The sequence below is a fragment of the Platalea leucorodia genome, assembly GCF_965183815.1.
Source record: "Platalea leucorodia genome assembly, chromosome: 1".
Taxonomy (NCBI): domain Eukaryota; kingdom Metazoa; phylum Chordata; class Aves; order Pelecaniformes; family Threskiornithidae; genus Platalea; species Platalea leucorodia.
The window spans coordinates 145,812,703-145,831,118 of NC_138823.1; the positions used below are offsets into that span (position 1 = coordinate 145,812,703).

At 42.3% G+C, this 18,416-nt stretch overlaps 1 protein-coding gene across 2 annotated transcripts in view; it reads right to left on the reverse strand.

Annotated features, from left to right (window-relative positions):
- Positions 1-946: 946 nt before the first annotated feature.
- RSU1 (Ras suppressor protein 1) overlaps positions 947-18,416 on the reverse strand; it is a 109,837-nt gene continuing 92,367 nt past the window's right edge. The window contains exon 8 of one of the 2 annotated variants that reach the window (XM_082310574.1): positions 947-1,379. In XM_082310574.1, the coding sequence (XP_082166700.1) occupies positions 1,277-1,379 (103 nt within the window). In that variant the 3' untranslated portion in view covers positions 947-1,276. The remainder of the gene's footprint in view (positions 1,380-18,416) is intronic. The other variant, XM_082310573.1, reaches the window with a different exon arrangement.

Sequence of the window (18,416 nt, forward strand, 5' to 3'; positions counted from 1 at the left end):
GGCTGGTCCTGATAACAGAGTCTTCAGATAGAAATTGGCTTTTGTAGAAAGTATCGTTTCTAGCATGAGATATTTAAAACCTTTTCTTCTCTCATTGAACACAACGGGCCTGTTTGGCAGTCTGGGCATGTTTCCTGGCTTGCTGTCCGGATGGCAGCCGAAACTCGGCAATGGGTTGCTGGGGTATGAAATTCATGAAATGAATTCATGAAGGGCAGGAAGGTCCTGACACGAGCGATCTAGGTATGAGTATCTGTTCGTGCTCCTTCAGTTACCTGGTTAGCTTTTGCTCTGCTAAGGCTAAAATTGTTTGGAAATCACTGTCTGTAGATTTTAGGTTTTTATTCCCCACTGGTAAGACCTGAAGCTATTTGAGATGTTAAACAATTTGTGGCTTCTGAGCTTGGTTGTGGTGCCGGCTTTGTACAGATAAATATAGAACCTGTGGCATTTTCAAAAGCCATTTGGAACAGCTCTTCAATACAAGCACTTTCAGCAGAGATTAAATACATTATTTGGGTTTTCTGCCTCAAAAAAAAAAAGATCACTTAAAAAATTGGCAGAAATACCATTTTCTTCAAATGAGAAAGTTCTCTTTCCCCAAATTGAGGCTGGCAATTGGCAGCTCTTTACAAAGACATCTTTTTTTTTTCCTCTCTCCCTTCCCCTACTCCTTGATTTCAAAATAACCTTCAAGGCAAAAAAGCAGGACATAGCAATGTAAAAAAAAAATAGAAACTGATTAAAATTTTTCACTCGTTGAACAGAATGCTTTACATTTTAACTAACTTGTATCAGATAAAATGCTATCACATTCCTACACAAGAAATTAACACATTGCAGAAAACTGGACACATGCGCTCCTCAAGGAATTTGCTATTCAGAAGCCCTACTGAAGAAACTGAAACACAATACAAATAAAGACGTTTATTAAAATCACTTGGAATATTATATGAAATTTAGTATCGTATAATATAGGTGCAAAACCCCTGATATTAAGAGATTGTGATACATGTGAAGAGAGGACATTAATATACATATAAATAGAAAATGTGTTTGACAGTGATATATTAAATGGCTACATAAATGTGACCTTAATTAGGAGAATCTGTAATTTTGTATTCCTTAAGCAATATCTTCTAAAGCAGTATACATAGTAAATTGCTTTTACCTCTAGTGTCTGCTTTCTTTTGGGTAACAGGAGATGCGTAGGAATATTATAGGCACATGCAAAAGCAATGTAAAAGATATAAAAACAGAGGCAGAAGCCAGGGAATTATTTGTTCTTGGCTGCCAGAGGCTTACGGCTGATCTTCTTTGACTTGTCATTGTTCTTCTTTGGAGGTTCAGGATTCGCCTGCATGTGTCTGCCATAAAGACTGTAAGGAAATGAGAACAAAGAATATTTGTGATACAACCATTAAACACAGGCTTTCACTCTGCAGCATGTTAAGCAATGCATCTAGTTACTAAAAATAAAAAAAGGAAGGTCGTTATATTTATTTTGTCTCAACATGCTGGATTTTCTGTTAGATCTCATGCTGCAGTCCATAATATTAGGTTTTTCGTGACTTACCAGGAGAGTAAGATTGGGAAGAGCAGGCCTTTGGAGCAGTGAAGGAGCAATGAATTTTGCCTTCAGAAACCAGCAACCTTTATTCTGCAGTTATGGGATTAAGGCTTAGAAGGCTGCAAGGATGTGTATTCAAGTCGACAATGACAAAAATTGGGTTGAACTGGAGAGATAGAGTGCCCACTTAGAGCAAAGTGAGCATCATCCCTAAGCAGAAAACCCAAGGGCTTGATAATGTGACAGAGAGCAATGGTGTCACAGCCGCCTTTGCTGCTCACACATGATTGATAGTACTGGGACAGCTACCAACACATCAATGCCACATTAGGAAGTACCACTGATTAAATGTTGACAAAGTATCCTACAATTAAGATGGCTAGCATTCACAGCGAAGCTAAATAGACTACATGGCTGAGAGGATCTTGCTAAATATCACATAGTAATTAATAGATAATTTATGAGTAATCCTGATTAAACTAAATTAAAAACCTACCCAAAATAAACACAGCTCAAACTTAACTTCCCTTATTGACATAAAGTGGTTTTTGAAGATGTGCTTTGCAGGGGTGTCAGTGTACCTAGCAGGGAACAGAGACGAGCTTTATTTCTGGTCATTCAGGTGTATAAACACCAGCAATGTTGACACCAATACTGAAATCCCTCTGAAAGGTGTCCCCCTGCTAATACTTCAGCCCAATGCTGGTGAGTGTCCGCCCCAATCCCATACTAGGCTGTTGCAGTCAAGTTGGACACTAACTTCTACCATTTGAGAGGAATTCTGCTACTGGAGAAGATAACAGCACCAGTTCCCACAACAGCCTTAATCCTGTTAGTGCTTAAGAGGCATTTGGGCAATGCCCTTAATACCGTGCTTTAACTTGGTCAGCCCTGAATTGGTCAGGCAGTTGGACTAGATGGTTGTTGCAGGTCCCTTCCAACTGAAATATTCCATTCCATTCCACTCCACTCCATTCCATTCCACTCCACGTCAGGAGATTAAAAGCTACCACCTGCTCTGAGCTTTACTTTGCTGTATCTGGAAGACAGTTCAACCCTGCCTGGACTGCAGAATGGGATTAGAGCTTCTCGCAGGGTGGGGTGGAGAGGCAGCGCTTGCTTTCACCTCCTCAGCAGCTGCAGTTTTACATCATGCTGCTAAACAGGTTGCTGTCAAGGTGCGCTGTACCCAAAACAGCGTTGCTCAAGGAAAATACAACTGTAAACTATGACATTACTTCACCTTACTGAAATTTTATGTGTGCCATCACCTACTGCCAACAAGGGATCAGATGCTATTTCCTGATGAACGCAGAGAGCCCTGACCCTCTGTGATAACTGCATGCTTACTATTAACTACAATACACTTTTTTTTTTTTTTTTTCATACGAGATACAGCCCCAACAGTACAAGGCTGTATTTTATCTCAGTACACAGTATGCGTACTAATCAAATACCCATCCTAAATAACTGTCCTGTTTTGGAAGGCATTAAGTGAGTCGAGGGAGGGAAGATACGGAAGGAGATGTTTCGGTATCAGGAAATACTGTCATTGTGGAAGAGCACAGAAGTGTCATTCAAGGAGGCTGTCCCATCAGAAACCAATCCAAGGCAGAAAAAGTCAGGGAACAAGCATCATCTTGTTCTCAACGATATGCAGCGCAGCATTTGAACCACTGTCAGCAATGATTTTGTAACTCTGAGAAGTCAGCAGCAGAGAAGTGGAAATGCATGCTCAAATCTGTGAACGCCAATAGTTAACCAATTACTAAATTAACATTCAAGTTGTTTTTTGGCGCTAGAGAAATAATGCTACATTGGAGCAGAATGTGAGTTTTTTTCATGTAAGAAAAAAGCACTGAATTAACAGAGAATCCACTGATTCACTGTATCTGAGCACAAAAAAAACCTTCGCGGATGGGAACAGAAGTCCCCTGTCACTGTCCCGTCTTCCACCTCCTGCTGCCCCGCAGCTCCTTTGCCCTGTTAATGCCAACCCAGAGAGGACTGTAACAGCTTTAGTGGTTTTCAGGTGTTACGTACCCTTTTTTTGCTCAGGTTGGTTTAGGCTCCACTTTTTTGCTTCAGAAACTTTATATGAATTTCCCTCTCGGATGACACTTTTGGCATTCATTCTGCCTCTCATTTCCTACTTTCTCAGTGCAAATGTTCAAGTTTGTGGACTGGCAGAGCTCAGATTAGTGAACTTTTTCTGAAGTAAAAGGGTGTGGTGGGAATTCTACTGACTACACGGATGCTTTTGAAGTGCAGAAACTGAATATTGACAATTTTGAATGAACTTCAGAGTTCTAGTAAAATCTACTTGGGCAATGTCTTTTGACTGCGAAATGAGGTCCAGTGGACACTGCATGCGTTAAGCAGTAAAAATCCCAATTGTCCTGTAAGTATTTTTGGTAGCAGTTTTTCTTTGATATTTGCTTCTTACAATATTCAGTGCTATTGGTGCCCCAGCAATTCCCTCCACCCCATGCAAATACTATGTTAGTAGTAGTAGATGTGCATGAGTTACAGACACCCGCAGCACTTTTATGGTCTTTTTACTTATTCTCATGTCCAACCACTTCTATCAGCACGTGCACTGAAGGTTCATCCAGGAAAATAATTATTGGGTTTGAAATAAGCAAATCAAATATATCTACTTACTTAGGTTTCTCTGGCAAAATTTCAAGGAAGTTTCAGCTGCACATTGCTATCTCAACTGAAGATAAGTGCTTTACAATCTATCACAGTAGTCTGTTACACAAAGAGCAAGGATCAGACGTATTTAGATTATACAAGCCTTCACAGACAGGGACTCTCTCTTGTGTTTGCACACATCAAATACGAGAAGACATATGGTGTCACAACAACATTTAAATACAATAATGACTGTGATAATGCCTCTGGGACAGAATTTGCCTTCTGTTACACTAGGGAAAAGAGAATTCACAATTTTCAGTGAACTTCTGGTACAACAACAGACACCACTTTTATAGCTCCCAAGGGAAAAAAAAAAAAACAGAGAAAAAAATAAAAGAAAAAAGCTAATGGTGCTGATCCACACGGAGAAGCAACTATCTGAATTACACAAGAACCTATAACCCCTCGGCTGTAATAGATGTGGAATTTACATATACAGTCCTTAATGATTCCGATACCTACTGGAAGAATACAGTCACAGAAACCATAGCTTGCACGTCAGCGTCTGTCAGCCGAGCTGTAGTAACTAAACGTGTACATGCTCTCGCTCTGGCATCACTGCGAAGTCAAACGTGTTAGGCAGAGACACTCGCACACCATCCTCGGCAGCGGAGGTCAGCTTAAGACATGCACACAGGCAGTTACGCAGCTCAGCTGATGGATGGTAATGTACTGGGAGATGGCACCTTGACACATCTGTTTGCATGACTAGACCCTTCGCAAAGGCAGATGGTCTCCATAAACAGACAAAGGAATATTGAGGCAGATTGTGGCTACTGTTTCAAAGCAGATTTGTGAGATAAGTGCTGAGAATACATTCATGGCAGCACCTTCACACCTGATATTTCGGAACATCACTTGTTCACGGGGCTGGTATAGCTCCGAGCAGGACACTACACACAGCTCGCAGACCAAAACCTTAGCTGAAGAACACAATCTGGAGTGCAAACAAATATTTGAGATGTTTGTTGTTTGCCGCAACAGTCAGAAGCTAGTTATTATAACCACAGTTCACAAATTGCTGAACCTTTGTAGATTTAGCAGCTACAGTATTGCACGCAGCCTTCTCATTATGTTAAAGTGAAAGGGGAGATTAAATGCAAGACTGAAAACGCAGAAAGCCTCAGATACAGATTTCCAGTTGCCTTCTTTCCTTGTATATATTTTCAAAGCAAATCTCTCTCACAAACATAAATGTTTCTTTGTATGCAAATATAAACAAAATCTCCCTGCATTCTCTATCTGCCCCACTGGAAGTAACAAATGAGAGCACTATGGCTGCTGCAGCAAAACTAACAATATCAAGTGAGAAAGATGCTCATTAAACTTCATCATTCTGTCTACTTTAATGATGCTTTTACTTAATAAAAATTCCCCGAGCAGTTGCAAGGATATTAGGCAAGGTCTTTGGTTATGTATCAGGGGTCTAAGCTGTCACTAGCAAGCATGCAGTTCAGGAGGGGCATTCCCTAGAGGAAAGAGTGAATACAGCTTTCTTGTAATAAATTCAGAGAGAATCAATAACCACAGCCTGCCACATTACTTAAGCATTTAGGAAAGTAGGTGATCCTTCTAAATTAAACTACAAATTGCTAAATGTTGCAATTTACAGGATAAGATCAGGCATGGAGCCTTGTAACTTGAAAGCATACAGTCTTGCTATCAAAACCACTGAATTTAAAAAAGAACTATAGTTAAAATTCAAAAGCTCAAAAGAGCCACTTTCAAAAACCACCTTGGCACAATTGCCTTGCATTTTTCTCTCATACAACAAAACACTCACTAGCTGAAGGCTGCACGTTCCCAAAGATGAAAAGAGTGAACTTGTGTAAGCTAGTGAACTAGTGTAAAGTGTTTGATGCACACATTGGTTTTCTTGAGTTTAAGCATTTTGAAAGAGGATTTCAAGAATGAGCCATAAGAAATGCATCACTCTCACTTTATGTCTGTAAGAGGCCTACAGGTTGAGTACGCAGAATGAAAAGGATGCGCACGGTTAAACACGATCCTGGAGAGATGCTACCTCCAGGTATGTACCATAATCTGAGAAACAAAGGTGAAACATGCCAGCACTGCTCGCTTTTCCAAAAGCTGGAGCTCAGGTTCAGGTGGGTATTTATGCTCAGATGTAGCTTCAAATGTGGGTATTTACAGTGACCTCAACAGGACGGTCCCCAGCCCCAGCTGCTGAAGCAGGAGAGGGGAAAGCCTGAAGCACTGGTGGTACCATTAGAGACGCAAAGCTGAAAGAAGTGCTTGCAAGACTGATATGCGCTGGCTAGCCCGTATTAGTTACAATTCTCAATCACTTAATGCAAGATGCTTTTGCCCTGGCAGCTTTTGCGTAGCTTATTGCTGCTGCTGGTATCCCCTCTGAGCAACTGAGACTGGCCTTTTCTCCCATGGGAGCTGCTAATGTGTCACCTCCTCAAACAACACCTTCTCCCGGGAAGGGGGCAGATACTGGGGTTTAATTTGCCAGCAATGTACCAGTGAGGGAAAATCGTGGGGGTTAAAACTACTTTGCAAATATCATATTATTTTGGTAGTTTACCGATAATTTATTTTTATTCTCTGTGACATAAGTCATGATTTAAATTAAGAGGAACATTGCAAGGGTAAGTGAAATGAATATCTGGTTTCCTTGCACACTCGGATGGCAAGCTGAAGTTTTACGATTCTTAACAAGGAAGAACAAACAAGAGTGACTCATTTTATTCAGCTAATTTTTTGCCCCTTGTTTGTGAGTGCTCTGAGAGCAGATGGCAGCAGTGTCAGAGATGCTCATCATCTGAAGCTCTCTGCAAGTTTCTTCAAAAACTTCAGCTTTGGCCTGTCATCTGTCTGCGTACCAGCTCACTCCTCATGCTCCAAAATGGAGGCAGCGCTGCCTGGTTGAAGGGCACGCGTGCCTGCTACGCTGCAAGAGCCTCTGGGCTACTAAACCTGCAGCTCTTAACGTGTTGCAAAACCGCTGCAGTATTTTTAGGTCTGTAACAGTCTGTCTCCCTCTATTGCCCACTCACGCTCTGGTATGCCTAACACTTCAGACTGCCCCAAATCTCCACACCCCAGAGCCCAGCCCCAAGACACTCTGAACTGTAACAATCTGTGATATTTTTCTGTTCCCTCCACTTGCCCCAATCACCTTCATAACCCAAAGTTCCTGCAGAGTTTGCCCTGGCATCACCCTCCCTAATCCCCCCAAGTCCCGCACTTCACCTTTCAAAGAGGCTTTCTGTATCACCAGAAATCCCTAATCCCTTCAAGTGCTTTTTGGGCACTCTGCAGGGGAACTGATCACCTCTTCCCATCTTGGTTTAGTTCTTTTTTGTAGCTAGTTTCATTTTTTAGAGCCTGAATTAGATAAGAAGGAGAGGATTCAGTACAGGTGGAAAGCTAGGTATCCAAGCCCATGTTGCAGTCAGTGGAGATCTGGCTAATGAAGCCAGTGGAGTAGAGAGTTTTTTGGGTGACCAAATACAAGTGTCTGCTCTTGAGATGTTTAGTTGCTATACTGTTACAGATTTTCACCAGCTACAGTAGACAGTGGGCAGCTAGCTGACACGTAGACACTCACGTTTAGATATTTTAAAACGCTAGATGAAGTCCACCCAAAGCAACCACTCCTTCTCTGTTCCCACTTCGCACACTCTCACAAGCTGTTAGCTACTTTATATTATAGACTCTGCTGAGTCATACAGTCCAACGTTGACTTACTGTGAATTCCTGCCTAAAAACACTCCAAATCTCAATAAGCAAAAAAAAGTATTCTGCCAAAACTGTCCTGGAGCTCGCTCCCTCAGCAACTGTGTAGAACGTGCGTCCTCCAAAATAAGCCCACCCATCCCATGTGTCTCCTACTGGCCACTTCATCATTCAGTTCCCCACAAGGCTCCCTTCTGCCAGACCCCTCAACCCCAGTCTCTCCTCTTTACATTTGCTCTGCCATATACCTGAAGAAGAGAAAGACTCAACCTCTATGTGCCGTGTTTCCCACCCTCTTTCCCTACAGGTTACTGTCAGAGGTGGGCCCTGACCAGATGGACCTCTGGCCCGAGCTCAGGAGCTCCCTGTGGTGCTCCTCATGATAGCATCAGCAGTCCTGCCGTGATGCCTCAGCAGCCCAAACACAGCAGCTGTAAAGGGAATACGGTCCAGTCGGATGTATAAGGAGACAGCTCGGGGGAAATGTGCCTGTGTGGGGAGATTTGAGCCAAGGTACCTATGATTTACAAACACTTGCTCTCGTATAGGGCTGGCAATTCCTAGATAATTTTAATTCTGCCAGACACGTCCGCTCTTAAACTGGTTAATTTAATCCCTGCTTCTTTGAACTCACCATCTTGCATGTTAAGGAGAACTAAGTATTTTTTTTCCAGAAAGGAATTCCAAGTAGGTGTTGGGCATTTCTTTAATTAATATACAGTACTAAAAGAAACCCTTCTCCTTACGTTCTCTGAGGCCTTTTGAGCCTTTTGAAGCAAGTACTTTAAATGAGGGACTTGTTAGGGGAGCACAGCTGGAAGCTCATAGAAACCTAGGAAAAAAAAGAAGTCTTTTTTAAAGGAAAACATACAGGCAAAGATTTGCAAAACTGGCTAATGACTTTGCATACCCAACTTGAAAGACCTTACAAGAAATGTGGCTTTTGGCAGAGAGGGTTTTGAAAGCACATGAAACACCAGCGTCTGCTTTCTCAAAGTCGTATATACCTAACAGCCAGGGAGCTCAGCACTGAAAATCTCAGCTGTGATACAAAGTCAGAGAGACACACAAGGGGACCTCCATGGAACTGTCATGAAGATGGAAAGGAGGGGACGTCCTTATGCTTATTTCTTTAAAAACAGAGACAACCATGAATTAAGATTTCATCTAGAGAATCTGTTATGCTAAATATCTAAACAAGCCCCAGCTAGCCTGAGAGGACCAGGGAGAGAACAATTTGTTTCTGCACCTGAGTAGAGTCCTATCAGACTACCTCAGTTACGAAGAATTTCTCACTGGGACTCACATCTTCAAGCGCATCTGGGAGGGCTGATCTCCTTTTGAATGGATCGGTGAGCGGTTCAGCCTGCATGTGCAGACCAGACCCTGGATCCACCCCAGCCGTAGAGAAAGTTCATAGGTCAGAACCTGAAGTCCTCACGGCCTAGAATTCCCACAGATTGCAGTGAAATATTTTTCCCCTTGTTTTCTTTTCACAGATCAAATGGTGCTGTCCCACTTACCTATGACCAGAAAACAGAATTTAGTGCCAGATACAGGCATCAGCTGCAAACCCTGAGGGCTGAGATACCCACTAGAACAAATGACATCCTCCACCTAATGAATCAAAAGGAATTAAAGAGCCTCAGAATCTGCACGAGCAGGCTCAGCTTCTTCGGCAGAAGCCAGCACAGGTGGCTGCAGAGAAAAATGCACCAGCAAGAAGGAAAAAGACCATCCAAGTGAGAAAGAAGTGTGTTCTGTTTACTGAAGTCATCTGTATCATCACAACCCTTGTCTTTATGTATTTCTAATTCCATAAGCATGCAGTAGATGAATCAACAGTTTGCTCCATTTCACCAAAACATGTTGTTGGGACCATATTCAGGGCCACCCGCCTGCTCTCAAACTAACCCTGGACAGGCAGCGAACACGGTGCAGAAAACATACTGGCACGCAGTACAGACACCTACGTGGAGCCAACCCAACAGAGTCTTCTTCATTCTTATGTTATTTTAATGTTGTTGTCCACATGGAGTCCTTTGGGCTTAAGTAAACCAGTGCTCATTTTCCTTTTTGAATGCTACACTAAGGGGCTTGCTGCTCAGATAAATCCCCTTACATAATCTTTATTATTGATTTCCTACATGCATTTTGCTGTGCACCTAATTAACATTAAAAAAAAGGAAAACAGAGGGTAAAAATAGCTAAGTGCAAGCCAAGGAACTTTCTTTAAGTTATTCTACGTCTGGCAGGTATGTACTTCTTTTCCAGTAACTAGACAAAGTGTACCAATAAAACGTATAGAAGGGACTCTGGGGAAATACTGATACGCAGACTCTCTTTTTTTCTCTTTTTTTTTTTTTAAGCAAAACTGAAGTGTCTGAGTTAATCTGAGCCAGCTCTGCTGCATACTGAGGATGACCAATTTCACTGGCAGTAGCAGGGAGAACATTCAGGGGACCGCAATTCTCCACACCCAGGGCTTACATAGCTGCCCTGCTCTGCTGGGCTGGCTGACATGCCTCTCCCAAGGTGTCTACCTTTGTCATCCCGACCGGCTGCAGAGCCGGCTGCCTAACAGCTCCTCAAAATAGACACAAGGACCAAACAGTGACGAGGGACACCACAACATGGTGGGGAACTCAACCAACCTAACCCCCCCAGAATCACCCCTCCTGAGACCCTCAAAGGTGAAGGACTAAGCCCCAGTCCTGATGAACAACCCCCTCGTGTGACCCAACACAAGAAACTCCTTCTGGAAGGCTGTGCAAGCTCTGGGGACCACTGTGTAAAGGGGGCACAGGACTTACTGTGGGATGCTTAGGGGGAGTCTTGGGATTGAGCAAAAGTAAGGATTATATAGGACTTATGAGAAGCTTAGGGGAAGGACCAAGAGAGTGGAAGGGAAGGATCAAGGTGGATGGCAGAGAACAAGTGCAGGAAAACAGAGAGAGGATCAGGCAGGGAATAAATGAGGCCAATAGTGTGCAAGCAGGAGGCTGGTCAGCATACTTCCTTGGCTAAGCTCTGCGCCAAGTCGCCTCCACTTTGTCCTACCTAAACCCTGTTTCTACCTGTTTTCTGTGTGAGTGTGCTCTCCACGTGACCCACCAGCAAAGTTCAAGCCAGACTAACTGGTCACTAGGACGGACTGAGTCCTGGATACTGGAGAGACCAAGGGTCTGGGACCAGTTCCCAGGGAGGCTGAGCGGCTGTAGGCTGCTAAGTCTGGGTCTGGGGGCCTGATACTTGACAAGATTTGAGAGCCAGGTACCAGAGGGATCCCTGACGTAGGGTTTTCCCTGAGCATTGATCCCTAGAAATGCAGTCTGGCTGTTGTTTGCCATTTCTGTTTGTGTGGGCATCTGTCCTCCCCTCATGCTAACCTGTTCATGGCTGGCCATGTGTATATCCATGTTCTGAATTTGTGGTTAGCCTCGCTACTGGCAGGACAAGGGAACAAGGATACAGAGCAGCTGCTCACTGCCATCAGTGGAGGAATTCCCTGGCTCCTCCAGCCCACTATTTAGCTGCTCAAAAGCACTACCAGGAAAAAGGTGAAGAAATGAGGAAACTCTTGTCACCTTTTTGACACAAAGGACTACATCTGAAGTGCTACACATCACAGACAATCCAATTTCACCCAGTCACCTGAGTTGGCTTTGCTTGACTCATGCTGGATATAACTTCCAGAAAGGCTGTTCCAGGTGAACTTTCTTGGATTGACATAACAGGTCAATGCAAATATTGAATTTTGCCATCTTCCTCACGAAATCTCTTTCCAGTTCCCAAATACAGCCCTTTCAACTACCACCTGGCCAACATTGGCACAAACATGCCAATGATGTCAATCTTCCAGACACTCTGATCAGTTGTGCTCAGACAGGTCCACATACATGCAAAGGAGCAAGAAGATGTAAAGCCAATTTCAAAATTATTGTCACCATTCATGTTAAAATGCTGGAATTTTGAAAGCGAGAGATTAAGTACTTCATTATGGAAGCAAAAAATATCAATACAATGTTTTTTCAGTTACATACATCTACTGCAGAAGACCAAAGATGGTCACACAGATACCATGTAATAAAATGATAGAGACTATTCACTCCATTTCCCAGCCAGTTTTGAACAAAGCATCACATCATTAATATTTGGCAAACAATTACTGGGGTTTAAGCAAATCTTTGGCATTTTTCCATGGCTTTTACTGTGCCAACAAAGCTGTTCCAGAATCTTTTCAGGAGGGACCTATGTTATGTGGCAGCCAATAATCTTTATGGTAACACTGCAATGAAAACGTCGCTTACTGTAATGAGCAGAGATCGTAAGTTAAGCCCCCAGCTACCTTTCTATTATTTTTCATTACAGTCTTTCTGGGTGTGTTATGCTTCAAGAGTACTCAGGGAATTACACCAAACTAGGCTCACTGGTCAGCTCTTCATTACTCAGACCACACTGAAACTGAGCAATCAGCAAACTGAACCAGCTCCTGAGGTAACACAAGACACTAGCATTTCTTTGAATATTTATCATTTCTTTTTTAGCTTGTCCTCTTTCTCAAAGCTCTGTTCTGTAAAACAAACTTGCCTACAGTTGGAGGCAGTTCTGAAACAACAGGAAAATCACATAATATTTTTTCATGCCATTAGCACCTTTAGCAAAGGGTTGGGCTTCCTTTCATCTACCAGAAACAAACTGTGATATACTCACGTTTTCCTGACAGCAGCGTTTTTCCTAGATATGTGTTCCATAGTGCTGGATGAGCTGGGTGAGACAAGAAGTCTCACTTGCTATGTGAATCCTTGTCCCTGCTCCATTGCAGATTTTTACATTGGCTTCCTTCCCTCTTGCAAAGCAAGAAGCTGACCACCCCTTTGGAAAACAGCAGTTACACTGACATCAGTAAGTTCTGATGTCATCCAATACACATGACTTCCCAAGTTGCTTTCAGTGTCTTTCAAGGCCCACAGTGTGAAGAACATAGAGGTTTTTGAAAGGCTTTCTCCTCCCTGATGTCCGTCAAGATGATAATGGCAATACAGTGTCAGTCTGATTTTTGATTTCAACAAAATTAATAAAAGTTTTGCTTCTGATTTCAGTGGGTGCAAGGTTTGGCCTTTAGTGTCACGCAATCTATTCCTGACAACTGAAAATCCACTAGTGCACACTGCGCAGCACGGGCTATCCCGTGAGATAGGTTTCATCACAGTCGTCTTGGAAATCACCTGCATTTCTTATTTTAGCTCTCTCCTGAACCGAGTGACTTGGGACGTGCAAAGACCTCTAGATTACTTAAGAATTACAACAGAGGTTTCATAATAATTTTTGTTGTAATTAGTGTTAGCAACTGAGGCATATCTGGACACTGTACAAAAACAAACACAGCTTTACGATGTCAATCAAACAGCACGTTCTTTGTTATTTAAATCATCTACACATGGCCATTATTATCTATGCAAGCAAACAGGCAAACTGCACATGCAGTACAGCTCACAAGCCCCAAACTATACAGCAACATACGAACAACATCTAGGCTGGCTATGAACACTGGAGTGAAAATTATGTCTTCTCATCAAGTGCTAGTAATAGCTAGGGCCAATGAGTCACTCTGTAAACTTCTTAATGCACGCATTAACCAAAATAGTTTCTCTTACAAGGAAGGTGCGATTATGCATACCAATATGATCTGGTTTTGCTGAACATCTTTTTGCCGTAGGTAGGCAGCACTCATCCTAAATTGTTGGTGCTTACGTACACTCATGAGTTAGAGGAACAAATACAGAACTTTCATGTAAAAGGACAAGAACTAATTTACTTGATCATCAGACATTTGCAAAAGGCACCCACGGGAGCCTTCAAGAGTGATGCAAAATAAACAGTGGTTCCACCTGCTTCTGGGCAAGAGGAAGAGAAACATGGAGTTGAAACCACTTGCACTGAATCAGTCTAAGTGCCACGGTAGCAACAAGGCAGAAAGAGTGCAACGGTGGGGAGCCGAACCCCAACTGCAGTCTTGGAGGATAAACTGCAGGACATCTACTCTGCATCTTCTTAGAAACATGTTGGAAAACACATTGCAGGGAAGGCAAACATGGTCCTTGGACTACTGTCCTTACTTTCTGGTTCCTCACCACACAGGCTACTAAGATGTTTGCCAAATCCCAGCCTATGCACGCAAGGTAGCAAACAGGCACCCCCTTACTTGAGAAACCATCCTAGTATTCCCCAAGCTGGCGGCATGGAGTGGATTTATGAGAAATGCAGGACTGGGAAAAGCAAAGTGGCAAAAGATTTGTCAACAGCTCTCTGTCACCGAGAAAGCACTTCATTAGCCTGTCAATTGCAGAGCGTCTAGGAGATACATTTATTGACAGCTCACTGCCAATTGATCCGACATCTATATAAAGCTCTTCTTATGCAATGAGCTTGCTGACTCACATGATCATGAGATCTATGGAGAACTAATAGCTGTACTAAGCCCCAAAGTGCTCTAATTTCTAAACAAAATGAAACCAAAAGTGGTAAAATCCCACCAATATCTCAGCAGTTAAACCATATTCACTGCTTACAGTACAACATTTTAAAATGAGATTCATTTTTGATATACTTCATAGGTGGGGTATGAACGTAATGGTGAATAAAAGTTCTTATCGAAAACAGTTTTTCACTTCTATAGCCATTTGTGCTTATGGAATTACTTTTAAAATACAGGGAGTCTGCATTTTCTATTTCCTCAGCTTGGCATGGAAGTACCCAGTGCTGTTCAATTCTGTACGCCTACCAACCGCTCTGTGTGGTCCGGTCCCTCAGCCCCTCGTCGGGTTAGGATAATGCTGCGAATGGCTAATTGATCCTGCAGCGGCTTTAACAACTGGCAGTCACTTCACACAGCCAGCAGCATTCCTGCAGCGCACACGCTCCTAACCCTTGCTTGCCTTGCTTTGTACTACCTGTTTTATCACTTCATGATAAGGCAGCATCAAAGACAGCAGGAGTAACCTACTCTGGCATCTCCATCTGGCACTATATATCAGACTAGTGCTGCTCTGGTTGATTGGTTTCAGATCCCTGTTGGCAGATCAAAGGCAGCAATAATAACCACAAATCAATCCCTCTTTAAGGCCTAAAACATCTTCTCCCTCACATAGGATGCCTCATTCCTTCACCACCCCAGAGCCCTTATAAATACCAACTTTGCCTAGACACAACAGTTGTATGCAGATACTCAGGCCCTGGAGAATTTGGCGCTGTGTTTTCGGCTGCTTTCTCCTATTCACTGACAAACAAAATGAGCAGCATCAGTAGAGAGGGGCTCATGTAGATTAAACACTTGAGTCCCTGGAAGTCAGAAAGTTGCTTGGTGCCAAAGTGAGGGCATACAGAGAAGATGGCTTACTTTCCTCAGTCTCATCTCAGGTAATATATTTTCCAGTGCCCATCAGTGAGACAGTGCTGTATTTTCACTGAAGCACCCAGCTACCATCAGCTCACTGCTCAGTGCTCTAAGCGGACCAACAGATGTTTTCAGAGCATGTGTTCACATACAGAATAGATGCATCCCTAGCTGAACAACTGCACTGTGGACAGGTTGCTTTCTAATGGCATTTCCAGACAGCTTACCCACTGGATTAGCACATGCTCTAGAAAACAGGACTCAGAAAGGGGATTCACGAGGTTCAAGATCCACACGGCTGCTCCAATATAGGGGGAACATCTGGTCCCTTTTGCAACGACTTTGCTTGCATTCTTGAGATCGCACTTGAATTCCTGATGCTCACCTGTTAGATCTCAGGTAAAGGCAGTGGGAGTTAAAAAATGACTCGAAGGCTAGGTATCAGCTCTCTGCCTGCCTATGCTTTACTGTCAAAATGAGATTTTTACTGCAAGAGAAGTAGCTTTTGTTTGCTCCCTCCTCACAACACCTTCACAGTGACAAAGCTGTATTTACCATGATGTAGCTAGGCAGTTCCCTAGGACTCAGCTCACCTAGAGACATTGTGGCAAAAAAAAAAAAAAATCTGTGCCTTGGATTTTAGAGGAGAACAGCTATTATGCTGTAAAAGATATACCTGCACAGGCAGTGAAGACGAACTCTTCCTCTTATCTTTCTTTAAGTCTTTCAGTCTTGTAACCTGCAGTTTGAACTATGTCTCTGAAGAGACTGCAACATCAGCTAGAATAGCAACAGTTCAACATTCCTACGTTCTTCCTAAAATGAAACCCAGAGGTAAATAGTGAAAATGATAGCTGCTTAAAGATCTTCTGAAATTCTTAAGAAAAAATGATCAATTAAAGGCAAACAGCCATAAATCCTCTGGGGCCAATATTGCATACCAGTACAGTTTGCAAAGGCCAGAAAGACCTAATATTTCAGGGTTACCACATAAGGGCCTGAAGAACATTTTGTCCTAAAATTCTTTTGCATGCAAATGTAAAATACTTTGATCCGGATTTTTTCAGTATTCAATTAAGATAGAGTTCCACTCAATTGACTGTTTATCACTGATAATTTTTTTACTATACACATAAAACCAGAACATTGTCTCAACATATGGAAAATGTGGATAGTACATATTGCTCATAGCTGCACATAATTTTAAGAACTGTAACTGTACTATTTCTAGATAATATTTAAACTATGACAAAGATGCATGCTATTGAAGAAAAATGGCAAGCCTATAAAAAGCTACATGTGCTTGAGTCAATCAAGTATAAAAAGTATCATTTTTTTCTTATAGTATGATTCTTTTACATGCTAGTGTAAGTAGGAAGTCAGAAAGATTATCCAAAGATCAAGAAAAAAAGACCATCCTCTTCTTCCCCCCTCCCACTACTAAGCTTAGAAAAATATCCTAAAAAGGAAAAAAAAAATTACACTGGCAGCTTCTAAGACAGTCTAATAAACCTTGGGGAAGTCCTTAGTGTTGAATTTGCCTTCCCGGTAGTACCTAAAGCACTGCTACTAAAGCAATACAATAAAGTTTATGAACTTGTCTTTACTGCTGCATAATTTATCTTTGAGAAATGATACTATGGTGAAAACTGCTCTCTATGAATCTCTTTGGTGCTTCAGTGGCCTGCAGTTTTTATCACAGCAAGTAAACTGGAGTAAGATTGAACTCCAACCCAAAATATACACAACATATTTTTGTATTAATGAAAAATACTTAATTCAAAAGTTAAACACTACTATACTTGTGTTTTCTTATGCTCTACGTCAACTTCCCAACTAAAAGTGTTTTTGAGATACTTTACACTGAAAATCAAAAGAAACAATTTCTAGAACCACTCATATTTCTTTCTATTCAAGAAACTTTCTGTTCTATTAGTTTCCTGCCTAACAAAACCCAAACACATCCCCTCATAAAAAAACCAAACCAAACCAAACCAAATAACCAAAAAACCCAAAACAAAACCCACAAATCCAAAGCCACACTGCAAATTCAAAATAAACGTAACTAAACGCCAGCAACCAAAGCCAAAGGTACGCCGACTTCACTTCTTCACCTGGTCTAGTGCTCATGGTATAGCTTACTCAGACCGCTTTCCAGCACTGTAGTTACACTGCTCTAGAAAATGTTTATTTTTGGGGTGCATGCTTTCTGGCAGGTCAGCAAGTTAACATGACTACGCAGCTGGCTGTTTACCAGATTTAATGTGATAGAGGCATGGGAAAGCCTAGCCAGAGGAAAAAGGTAAAGGAAAGAAAATAGATCAATCCATTTTTGTAACTAAAAAACCCCACACAAATCAGACGGTATGAATCAGAAGGTGTAACTACACAGAAGGACACGCATACATGTTGTGGAGAAAACGTCGTTGTCACTCGAAGCCCACAAGCCGATGCTAAGCTGCCATAAAGCGTGGTGAGGATCAAGCACAACGGAAGGGAGACCCACAGTGTAACGGTCAGCCCCGATTTCTTGCCGAGGAGGTATTAGATCAGTCTGTAGAACACCTTTGTAAGAAAACTGTCAGATATTCAGCGTAGCCTGGAAAAACAACTGTGCTGAGGGACTGATGACCTACGAGTACAGTAGGGTAGTTTTCATCCCTGGATGTTATGATTGTTGGCCGAGTGGCATTTTCCATGCATTTGTCTATTACAAGATAATTTCAGGACGCTGGATTATTTGATGAATTCCAACATTTCAGGGAACGTTCTAGGCAATGGGCAATATCATATTGATTTTGAAGAAAACAAGAAAATAAAAGGGGAAAGGTATATGCACAGGGTTTGTGACCTCTTGCAGTTAGTTAGCAGATGCAGCTGTTTCAGCCACCCAGGTCTGTAGGTAATGACCTATAGATCAAAAAGCCAGTGGATGGCTGCCACCTTCTTTGCCAGCGTCCCTGCCTTTCCCCTGTATCTTTACAGCACTTGCTCCCAGTACAGTTTAGAAATGCTGACACCCAGAACAAATGGCCTTAGGGA